At 44.3% G+C, this 12,500-nt stretch overlaps 1 protein-coding gene across 4 annotated transcripts in view; it reads right to left on the reverse strand.

Moving 5' to 3' along the window:
- Nlrp12 (NLR family, pyrin domain containing 12) overlaps positions 1–12,500 on the reverse strand; it is a 31,129-nt gene that overhangs the window by 16,255 nt on the left and 2,374 nt on the right. For 2 of the 4 annotated variants that reach the window (XR_881738.3, NM_001033431.1), the window contains exons 2-4: positions 10,432–10,512; positions 4,933–6,613; positions 257–427 (exon numbers count right to left, since the gene is read on the reverse strand). Coding sequence is in view for 3 of the 4 variants with exons in the window: in NM_001033431.1 (NP_001028603.1) it covers positions 257–427; positions 4,933–6,613; positions 10,432–10,512 (1,933 nt within the window). In the remaining variant the exon portion in view is untranslated. Of the gene's footprint in view, positions 1–256; positions 428–4,932; positions 6,614–10,431; positions 10,513–11,198; positions 12,024–12,500 lie in introns of those variants that run through there. The other 2 variants (XM_017322321.2, XM_006540131.4) reach the window with 2 other exon arrangements.

Consider the following 12,500-nt stretch of genomic DNA (forward strand, 5'->3'; position numbering starts at 1 on the left):
ATTCTAGAGTTCAAGGACAGCCTGGCCTTCAAAGTGAGTTCCAGGACAGCCAGGGCTATACAGAGAAACCCTGTCTCGAAAAACCAAAAAAAAAAAAAAAAAAAAAAAAAAAAGTGGAAGAAGAGGCCTCCCTACTGTGGTACACTGCCACAGGAGGCATGGCAGGCAGACATCGCCCTGTGTGTTCTTCTTGGATGAACCTTATGGAAGAGGGTGGTGTGGACCCTGAGAGACTCATGCTGCAGCCGGGACTTACCTCAGGTTCTGCAGCTTGCAGCTGGCATGTCGGAGGCCTTGACAGAGCAGCCTTACACCCTGGCTGCCCAAGGCATTTCGGTATAAGGCCAGCTCGATCAGGTTGGAGTTGGTACAGACAGCTGCTGAAAGGTATGCACTGTAGACATCAGGCAGCATGTTCCTTTCCTGTCTGTGTAAAGGCCAACATGTAGTTTAGCAGTAGTCCATGTAATCATTACGGTTGACACAAAGACTCCATTTAACAACTCAGGAAACATTCTAGCCTCTTTGTATAAATGTTTCTTTCCCCCTTGCTATTTTCAAGTTTATCTCAAATTCCAAGACACTTAGATTATTCTTTTGTGTGTGTGTGTCCACATGTAGCCCAGGCTGGTCCTGAACTTGTGTACCTTAAACTTCTGGCCTGTCCTTTACCTCTCAATTTCTGGGATTATAGCGCTGTGAGATACCATGCTTGACTTCAGACAGACAGTTCTTTTCTTTCTTTTTTGTCTTTTTTTTTTTTTATCTTACCCTCCACTGTGTGTGTGTGTGTGTGTGTGTTTTGTTTTGTTTTGTTTTGAAACAGGGTCTCACTGTCTAGCTATGGCTGTCCGAGAACTCACTATGTAGACCAGGTGGCCTCAAACTCACAGAGAAAGATCTGCCAGCCTCTGTCTCCTGGGAATAAAAGTATGTGCCATTACAACACCTGGTGTTAGGGTCCAAAAATCCAAAATGACCCAAACAGGCACAAGAGTCCAGCAGAGCAAGATGGTTATTTGAATTAGGCAGCAAAAATGACTAGCCAGGGAGAACGGACAGAGCAGGAGCTGAGTGTGTCCCTGAATGTTCATCTTAGTAAGTATTTAACAATTTTTTTTTTTTTTGTACTCAGGACAATACTGCAGTCAGGGCCGCAGAACAGACTCAGGCACTGTGAACTACGTAACCCTGAGCCAGAATGCTACAGTTTTTAAGCTCTCAAACAACAAAAATCTGTGCCAACTTATCCCACCAATCAAGATGTAAGGATTGGAACTTCCTTAGAAACATGTCTTTGTAGTACCCGTATCCTATCTGGTCCCATTGTGGGAGGCAACTTGCCTAGCATTCATGTTTCTTGCCAACCAAGATTCATTCATTTTCCGTCCCCATCCCCCGCCCCCATCCCCCGCCCCCATCCCCCGCCAACCAGGATGCCAGTTACCCAGAGAGGTCTTGGGAACTGAAACTTTATTTGACCCATATTCTTTTTTTTTTTTTTTAACTTCTTAAGATTTATTTATTTATTTATTTATTTTATGTATGTGAGTACGCCATTGCTCTCTTCAGACACACCAGAGGAGGGCATCAGATCCCATGACAGATGGTTGTGAGCCATCATGTGGTTGCTAGGAATTGAACTCAGGATCTCTGGAAGAGCAGTTAACCACTGAGCCATCTCTCCAGCCCTTTGACCCATATTCAAAATGGAAGTTTTATTCAAAATGGCTTCAGTTTGGTTCCTTCTTATACTGGATTGTTTTGTTTTGTTTTAAGATTTATTTACTTATTTTATGTATGTGGGTACACTGTAGCTGTTTTCAGACACACCAGAAGAGGGAGTCAGATCTCATTACAAGTGGTTGTGAGCCATCATGTGGTTGCTGGGAATTGAACTCATGACCTCTGGAAGAGTAGTCAGTGCTCTTAACCGCTGAGCCATCTCTCCAGCCCCCTTGTTTTAGTTTTCAACACAGAGTTTCTCTGTGTAGCCCTGACTATCCTGGAATTTTCTTTCTTTAGACCAGGCTAGCCTCAAACTCAGCAATTTTCTTGCCTCTGCCTCTAGGGTGCTGGAATTAAAGTCATGTACCATAATGCCCTACTAAAATTATTATTATCATTAGCATCATCATTACCATCTTTTTTTTTTTTTTTTTCGAGACAGGGTTTCTCTGTGTAGCCCTGGCTGTCCTGGAACTCACTTTGTAAACTGGCCTCAAACTCAGAAATCCTCCTGCCTCTGCCTCCCAAGTGTTGGGATTAAAGGCATGAGCCACCACTGCCCAGCTATTAACATCTTTCTTCTTTTTGAGAAAGGGTTTCTCTGTAGAACTCACTCTGTAGATAAAGCTGGGTTAGAAATAGACTTATAGACCTGTTTCTACTTTCCAACTGCTGGGATTAAAGGTGTGTGCCACTAATACCCTGCCTGAAAAGTTTTTTTGTTTGTTTGGTTTTTTTTGTTTGTTTATAGTCCTGGCTGTCCTGGACCTCACTTTGTAGACCAGGCTGGCCTCGAACTCAAAATCTGCCTGCCTCTGCCACCCGAGTGCTGGGATTAAAGGCGTGCGCCACCACGCCTGGCTTTTTTTGTTTTTTGTTTTGTTGTTGTTGTTTTTTGAAAAAAAAAATTTAAGATCAATTTATTACATATATAGCACTCTGCAGGCCAGAAGAGGGCACCAGATCTCATTATCGGTTGTTATGAGCCACCCATGATGTGGCTGCTGGGAACTCGGGACCTCTGGAAGAACAGCCAGTGCCCTTAACCACGGACCCACCTCTGCAGCCCCTGAAAAGGTTTGTTGTAAAAGATTCTCCCTCTCATGAGCTCCGGTTTAGTATCAGTGAATATTGTTGAAGCAAACGTCCCTGCTCTTGCACTATTGGTATTTTTTCTTCCTATACAGGGACTACCCTGCATGTTTTGGAGCCCACCTTGTATGCTGTGTGGACCCACGAGTATTTAGAGACTGTCTTAATGTTTTGCTGGAACCATCCTGCCTACATGGGCCCATTCAAAGCGTCTCCGTTTGTTGCCGCTGGGTGTCATAACACCATCCAGCTTTCCAGTGTGACTACAAAAACATTTCCACAGATTTCCTGGATGTCTGTCTGGAGAGCCAGGATGAGACGACAAAATCCTTGGCTGGTGGTCCTGGTGATTCACATTTGTAATCCCAACACCTGAGAGGCTGAGGCAGGAGGATTGGTAGAGTGAGACCCTGTCAAAACAAGCTGGGCATTGTGCATGCCTGTAGTCCCAGTACTACTTCGGGTTGGGGCTGGAGGACCTGGGATTCAATTATCAAATTATCAGCCTCAGCTACACAGTGAGTTGAAGGCAAACTTGAGATACATGAGACCCTGTCTCAGAAAACAAAAGCAGGCCAGTGAGATAGCACAGCAGGGAAAAAAAGCAGAAAACCCACTTCCAAATATTTTTTATTTTATTATTCATTTATTTATTTATTTTACTTTTTTGAGACAGGTTTTCTCTGTGTGTGTGGCCCTGGAACTGTCTGTCCTGGAACTCTGTAGACCATGTTGGCTTCTAACTCAAAAGATCCTCCTGCCTCAGGTCCATTCCCATAGTGAAGTGGGAACATAGAGACACACAGAGATGCATAGAGAAACAGAAAAATACACACACACACATACACTGACACACACAGATACACACACACAAGAACACAGAGAAGACACATAGAGAGAGACAGAGACAGACACAAACACATACACAGACACAGAGTCACACAGAGGAAAAGAGGACCACACAGATACTAAAAATGAATAAAATAAAATTTAAGGGCTAGCGGGATGGCTCAGTGAGTAAAGGATCTTGCCAACAAGCCTCATGACCTGACTTCAATCCCTGAGATCCACAAATTGTCCCTGACCTGAATCCACACGCCATGCATGACACTGCACCCACATACATGTACACACACACACACACACACACACACACACACACACACACTAAATGTAATAAAAGCTTTAAAGTAAAACAAAAATTTAGAATTCCCAAGCCACTGACAGGTGGCTCAGTAGTTAAGAACTTTTCTAGAGGCCTTGAGCTTAGTTCCCAGCACCCACATCAGCTCACAACTACCACTAATTCAAGTTCCTAGAGATCCAAGCCCTCTCCTGGCACTCACACACACACACACACACACACACACACACACACACACACACACACACACACACTACCACAGGATAAGAGCACAGTTTGTTACTCTCCCACAGGGCCTAACCCATTCCTAGTACCCATGTCTAGTGGCTCATAATGGTTCTAGCTCTAGGGGATCTATTGCCCTCTTCTGGCTTGCTCAGGTACCTGTATACACATCACACACATCACATCACATCACATCACATCACATCACATCACATCACACATACACAAATTAAAAAAAAACTTTTTTCTTTTTAAAAAATTTTATTTATTTCATGTATGAACGCTCTGCTGCACATACATCTGCCTGCCTGAAGAGGGCATCAGATCCCCTACATGGTTGTGAGTCACCACGTGGTTGCTGGGAATTGAACTCAGGACCTCTGGAAGAGCAGTCAGTGCTCTTAATCACTGAGCCAGCTCTCCAGCTCCTAGAGAATATGAAAATATATATTTTTTTAATGAAAAAAAAATATATTTTAAATCTCCAAGCAAAGCTGGGCAATGGTGGTATACACCTTTAATCCCAGGGAGACAGAGGCAGGTGGAACTCTGTGAGTTCAGGTCTAGCCTGGTCTTCAGAGATAGATAGATCGATAGATAGATAGATAGATAGATAGATAGATAGGTAGGTAGATAGGTATCTCCAAGCGAAACAAAAGCTCCTATCCCTCCCACAATCACCTCCATTGAAAAGCACAGATTAAAGGCATTAAATTGGAACACTCTTCCCCAAGGGCACTTACAAGTATGTGGACTGAGTCTGGACTCCTGAAGGTTCTGGTGGGTCGTCCTCCATGCCTGTACTATAAGCACTCCCATGCAAGTGAAGCACTTCTGTACTTCTGCAATACCTCGCACAAAACGAGCAGACCATGTGCTCCATCTTTGTTGAGATGCTTCTGACTACAACCACTTGAAAGTGGCTCAGGGCCTGCTGGATGAAGTCCTCCTCCTGGACCTCATACAAGCAGCTGAGTAGCTCCAGGGAGCCATGCTGCAGGGTGGAGCCTTCACTCCCAGCCTTGTTTTGGATCCATGCCAACACTTCCTCCTTCACCTGAGGGGAGATGCTCCAGCCGAGATTCCTCTCAAGGTAGCATCTCATCTCTTCGTTGAGGAGGCCAAACAGAAAGTGGACCGTGAGGGCCAAGAAGTTCCTTTCCGAAAAACCATACTCAGCCAGCGCTCTCCTCACCGCCTCTCTGCCATTCAGTGCACAGTACATGGCTGCGAAGAATTCCTGGAAACTCAGGTGGATGAAGCTGTAGAATTTCTCACATTTGATACCCTTCTGGAATATGTTCACGTTGAGGAAAGTGGACACATCTGCTCCATCTAGGCCGTGTTTCCCAAGATCCTGTTCATCAAATAGAATCTTCTGATTCCAGAGGCCCTCTGCAGCCAGAGAGACCAGGCCTCTCTGGTTGGCTGGGACTTTGAAGGTTGGAGTCCCTGGCTTGGGCTGCATCAGGCTCAGAAGGTAGAACATATAAACAGCTGTGGTGGTCCTAGGTGTTTGTCTTAAAAGCTCCCCACTTTCCAGCTGCTGCTTTAGGCAGGTGCAGACCACCCAGGACACCATGGGAACAAAACACATGGTAAAGAGGGGCTCATAGTCCATCAAGAAGCTTAACACCCGGCTTGCTTGTCCAGTGTTGTGGAAATATCTGTAGAAATATTCCTTCCTAGCTTCCTCGGAGAAGCCCAGGATCTCCACGTGCCTGGGGTGTTCTAGCAAGCCGTGCAGCTTCTCCAGTGCACAGGGTCGTGTGGTGATGAGCAGAGAGACCTGGGGCAGAAGCAACCTCCGAATCAGACTTCCGAGGAGGACTTCAGTAGGTTGTTTCTCCTCCCAGCAGAGGCACCAGGGACCCTGAGCATCATGGAAAGAAGGATGGAGTTTATCGAAGCCATCAATGATGAATAGGAGACGGTCAGGAGCCTGCATGAGGTCTTCGAGGGATATACCACGCTCCGGCCAGCAGCTGGAGATGAGGTCTTGTACACTGCACTGGGTGTGGCTTCTATTCAACTCCCTGCAGCTGATATAGAAGACATAATCAAACCGGCCTTGGAAGAGCCTCCCATCGGCCCAGTCCAACATCACTTTGTGGGCCAGCATGGACTTCCCCATCCCCGCTGCCCCTTGTAATACCACTGTGTGTGGTGGCTCGGGGCGTTCTTCGTCTGGCTCAAAGAGGGTCTCCATTTGGATAGGACTAGTCTGGTGACGCCTGGTTCTGGAGCGTTCCCACTCTACATCTACAAATTTCTGCTGTGTCCAGATAGGATTTGAGTGTTCTTTTACTAGGAGAAGCCGAGTGTAACGATTGCTCAGGTTCACACATTCGCCTAATCGTGCATTGCGGTCTTCCATTAGCTGGAATTTCCTTCGGACATAGTCTTTGTAGGTTGTCTGTAGATCTAGTAGAAAGAAAGATCAGTGACATAGCCATTAGTGACTTCTTGAAAAAAGATTTTATTATTATTATTATTATTATTATTATTATTATTATTATTTTCGAGACAGGGTTTCTCTGTATAGCCCAGGCCGTCCTGGAACTCGTTCTGTAAACCAGGCTGGCCTTGAACTCAGAAATCCATCTGTCTCTGCCTCCCAAGTGCTGGAATTAAAGGCATGCACCACCACTGCCCGGGTTTATTTTTAATTTAATTTGTACTTTTTAATGTGTATGATTGTCTTATTCAAATACCTCATGCATGCCTGTGCCTGCAGAGGCTACTAGGCATTGATTGGATCCCTAAAAACGATGTTACAGATTTGCTATGTGGGTGCTGGTAATCGAACTCAGATCCTCTGGAACTTCAACTACTACTCTTAACTGCTGAATCGTTTCTCACATTGAGGTATGTGTATGTGCATATGCGTATACATTGGAGTGCCCAGAGAGGTCAGAAAAGGGTTTTGAATCCCTGGCACTGGAGTTGAAGGTTGTCAGGAGCTGCCTGATGTGAGTGCTGGGATCTACCCTCTAGTCCTCTGACAGAGCAGTAAATGTTCTTAATCACTGAGCCATCTCTCTGACCCCAGTATTTCCCGCCCCCCTTAAGACAGAGTTTCTTTCTTTCTTTTTTTAAATTTTATTTATTTATTTATTTATTTATTTATTTATTTATTTATTTATCGTTTTGCCTGCATGTATGCCTGACTCCTCTAGAAGAGGGCATTAGATCTCCTTACAGATGGTTGTGAGCCACCATGTGGTTGCTGGGATTTGAACTCAGGACCTCTGGAGGAGCAGCAACCGGTACTCTTAACCTCTGAGCCATCTCTCCAGCCCAAGACAGGGTTTCATGTAACCCAGGCTGGCTTCAAATTACATGTTCAAAGATGATTTTTGATCTTCCTGTCAATACCACACAAGTGCTGGGATTGCAGGCCTGTACCATCAAATCAATTAATATGATGCTGGGGACTGAGCACAGGATTTCATGGATGCTAGGTGAGTTCTCAATGATGCTGGGGACTGAGCACAGGATTTCATGGATGCTAGGTGAGTTCTCAATGATGCTGGGGACTGAGTACAGGATTTCATGGTTGCTAGGTGAGTTCTCAATGATGCTGGGGACTGAGCACAGGATTTCATGGTTGCAAGGTGAGTTCTCAAACAACTGAGCTACTGCCCCGCCCCGCCCCCTTCACTCTTTGTTGCTTGTTTGAGATGGAGTTTCATATTTTTCAGACTGACTTCAAACTAACTGTGTAGCCAGGGACAACTTTGAACTACTGAACGAGCCTGTTGCTTCTGTTTCTCTAGTTCTGGGAATTATAAGCACAAGCCACTTTGCTTGCCTGCCTGCCTACCTTCCTTTCTTTCTTCCTTCCTTCCTTCCTTCCTTCCTTCCTTCCTTCCTTCCTTCCTTCCTTCCTTCCTTTCTTTTTTCAGCAATAGTCTTTCTCTGTAGTTCAGACTGGTTTTTAACTTTTCTTGATCCCCCTGCCTTAATATCCTCTACTTCCTATCCTCCCATCCCTACTCCAGCCCCCTACTCCAACCCCTACCCCAACCTCTACCCCAAGCCCTGCAAACCCTGTGATTACTAGGGTAAGCCACCACTCCCAGATGTTATCAGCAAATATCAATGAATTCAGTGACTACCAAGCACAATCTATTGTCTACTTGTTCTTTGAGCCAAGTCCTCAGAAGAGTTTCTAGCTGCAATTTGAGAACCCTTCTTCTGGGAAGTTGAGGCACTCACGCATAGCTCTGTGAGTATATATTCCTTGCATCTGTTGTGCAGCAATTGATTCTTCTGACTTAAAAAAGTCTTCCCCGGGCTGGAGAGATAGCTCAGCAGTTAAGAGCACTGACTGCTATTCCGAAGACCATGAGTTCAAATCTCAGCAACCACATGATGGCTCATAACCATCTGTAATGAGATCTGATGACCTTTTCTGGGGTGTCTGAAGACAGCTACAGTGTGTTTATTTTTTGTTTGTTTGTTTTTGTTTTTGTTTTTCGAGACAGGGTTTCTCTGTATAGCCCTGGCTGTCCTGGTACTCACTCTGTAGACCAGGCTGGCCTCGAACTCAGAAATCCACCCGCCTCTGCCTCCCGAGTGCTGGGATTAAAGGCGTGCGCCACCACGCCCGGCTACAGTGTACTTATATACATAAAGTAAATAAATCTTTTTTAAAAAATGTCTTCCCCAAGAGACATCATAAGGCCCAAGTCTCTGTCTTTCTGGAGAGAGAGAGGCTCATAAGACTTCAGGAGCTAATGACACCAGTATCAAGAATTTCATGAAATTTACAAGACTCGTGAAACTCAGAAAGCTGCAGGGTTCATAAGGCCTCTCCCTGAGTTTATGTGAGTGATAAACAGCTGGAGGAGAATTGTTTCAGTGGATCTGTGTGCCAGTAGAATGGGGATTTTCTGGGAATCGGCATTTGAGAATCACAGGGTGGGTGTGGAGCTGGAGAGATGATTTAGCAGTTGTGGGTGCGTAATATTCTCTCAGAGGACATCTATAAGCAGTTCAAACTAAGTGTAAGCTTGCTACAATCTATCTGCTTTAGCCTCCTGAGGCATTTGAGATTACAGGCAACTCACCCAGCTCCCGCCCTTTCTGCGCCTAAACTGTGATTTGTTTGTTGAGAAGTAGCTTGGTAGCTATCTCACACGCACCAAGTGGCAAGTCTTAGGACTTCAGCTAACCTGTCACCCCAGCACTTGGAAATTAAAGGTGGAAGGGTCAGCAGTTCAAGTCTAGCCTCAGCTACATAGTAAAGTCCAGGCCAGACAACAAACTAAAAAAGTTGACATATGGCTGACAGAGCAGTTGGTTGAATCAATCAAGTTTGACTGAGATGGCTCAGCCAGTGAAGGTGCTTGCCACTGAGCTTGCTGACCTAAGTTCAGTCCCTAGGACTCACACACTGACCTTCACAGTGTCCTATGATGTTCATGCATACACCAAGGCACACCCTCCACCCCCCTGGACACAAAATAAGTTTCAATGTTTTTAAAGGAACTATAGAAATGACAAGGTGGCTAAGAACATGTGCTGCTCTTGCAGAAGACCCACATTTGGTTCACAGCACTTACACAGCAGCTCACAACCACATGTAAGTCCAATCTCAAGAGATGGCAGGGCCTTCTGCCTCATTAGGCATGAATGTGGTACATATACAGACCAACACACATAAAATAAAAAATAAACACATATGGGCTGGAGAGATGGCTCAGCGGTTAAGAGCACTGACTGCTCTTCCACAGGACCTGAGTTCAAATCCCAGCAACCACATGGTGGCTCACAACCATTTGTAATGAGATCTGATGCCCTCTTCTGGTGTGTCTGAAGACAGCTACAGTGTACTTACATATAATAATAAATAAATCTTTAAAAAATTTTTTTAATTTAAAAGAAGTGAAGTCTTTAATAGTGTTTGTCTGCATCTATTCATTTAAGACTCCTTGCCATGTGTCAACATTAAATACCATTTCTGGCTGGGCATGTTGTCAGATGCCTTAATCCCAGTATTTCTGTGAGTTCAAGGCCAGCCTGGTCTATATAGTGAGTTCTAAGACAGTCAAAGTTGTATAGAAAGACCCCATCTCAAAAATATAATAAATATTATATGTTATAAGGAGGAAAGAGGAATACGTGTGTGTGTGTGTGTGTGTGCGCACATATATATTTCTCTCCACCTGCCTTCAGTTGGAGTATTATTTATGTGCAGCTAGTACTTCCAAATCGGTACAGGGCTCATAGCTCACCTTTTCTTGGAGCATTGGGAGAGACATCCAAAGGGCACGCTGATTGGCTCTCAAAAAGGCATAGACCATTATTTGGAGTGACTGCAAGAGACATTTAGGAAGTCAGCTAGAAAAGTAGTATTCTATTCTATTTTTCTTTTTTTTTTAAGATTTATTTATTGTTATATCTAAGTACACTGTAGCTGTCTTCAGATGCACCAGAAGAGGACATCAGATTTCATTACGGATGGTTGTGAGCCACCATGTAGTTGCTGGGATTTGAACTCAGGACCTTCAGAAGAGCAGTCGTGTTCTTAACCACTGAGCCATCTCTCCAGCCCCTATTTTTCTTTTTTTATTGCTGGGCAGCATCAAACCCAAGGCCTCAAGCATGCTAGGAGAGGATTCTACCATTGAGCTATACCTCCAGCCATACTTGTTGTTGTATCAAATTGTGGCTTTATACCTCCTGTTCACCCATGCTAGAGTATCCAGCACTCACCTCACTGTGTTGTGTTAGAAATGGATAGTCAGGGCTGGAGAGATGTCTCAGCAGGTAAGAGCACTGATTGCTCTTCCAAAGGTCCTGAGTTCAACTCCCAGCAACCACATGGTGGCTCACAACCATCTGTAATGAGATCTGATACCCTCTCTTAGTGTGTCTGAAGACAGCTACAGTGTACTTATATATAATAAATAAATAAATCTTTAAAAGAAAAACGAAATGGACAGTCAGAAGGTGCAGTGGAGAACAACACATGAAAGATAAATAATGTAACTTCACTCACTTGGTGATGAGAGATAGGTCCGAAGTCAAGCAATGAGGAAATGGAATTGTGTCTGGGTTAAGATGTTTTTGGAGGTGGCTAGGAAAGAATTTTCTTTAATATGCATAAATATACATCCATACTAATAAATACACAGATACACACACACAGGGAGAGAGAGAGAGACAGAGAGACAGAGAGAGAGACAGAGAGAGAGAGACAGAGAATTTAAGCCTAAGTAGGAGGCAGAGGCATAAAAACCAGGATTTTAAGTTATCCTTGGTTACAAAGGGCCTTCAAGGCCAGCCTGGAGGACAGAAGACAGTCTTGAAGGCCACCTAATCTACCCCACCTCACCCCATACACACACAGAAGTAAATATAACAAAAATGTAAATAGAAAATCTTTTACACACATAAAATATACTTTTCTTCATATATTTAGACATGTAATTTTTTGTTTTTTTAAGACAGCGTCTCATTATATAACCTTGACTGGGCTAGAGCTAGCTATGAAGATCAGGCTAACCTTGAACTTACAGAGATCTACTTGCTTCTTTTTCATTGAGGGCTAGGATTAAAGGTGGGTGCCATCACAGCCAGCAGCTTGGAGATGTGTGTGTGTGTATGCGTGTCCCCTGACCATTATTGTTTTGTGGGGGATGAGGTATGCATACCGTAAGGAGTGTGTGGAAGTTGGAGGACAAGCTTGGGAATCAGTTCTTTGTTTTTGCCATGTGGGTTCTGGGGATGAAAGTAGGGCCATCAGGTTTGGTAGCAGAAGCCACCTGATCCACTGAGCCATCTCACCAGCTCATGTGTTTGGTTTTTAAGATGGAGTTTTGTGGGGTTTTGAGATAGCTCAGTGGTTAAGAGCATTCACTGCTCCTCTGAAGGTCTTGAGTTCAAATCCCAGCAACCACATGGTGGCTCACAGTCATTTGTAATGAGGTCTAATGCCCTCTTCTGGGGTGTCTGAAGACAGCTACAGTGCTCTTACATATCACAATAAATAAACCTTTTTTTTTTTTTAAGATTTATATATTTATTATATGTAAGTACACTGTAGTTGTCTTCAGATACCCCAGAAGAGGACACCAGATCACATTACATGATTGTGAGCCACTATGTGGTTGCTGGGAATTTAACTCAGGACCTTCGGAAGAGCAGTCAGTGCTCTTAACTGCTGAGCCATCTCTCCAGCCCCATAAATAAATCTTAAAAAAAAAATGACGGGGTTTTGTTCTATTGCCCAAGCTACCTTCAGATTTCAGTAGTCCACCCCTCTACCCCTACCCCTGTTTAAGTTTCTCAAAGTGCTGGG

The sequence above is a fragment of the Mus musculus genome, chromosome 7 (assembly GCF_000001635.26).
Source record: "Mus musculus strain C57BL/6J chromosome 7, GRCm38.p6 C57BL/6J".
Taxonomy (NCBI): Eukaryota; Metazoa; Chordata; class Mammalia; order Rodentia; family Muridae; genus Mus; species Mus musculus.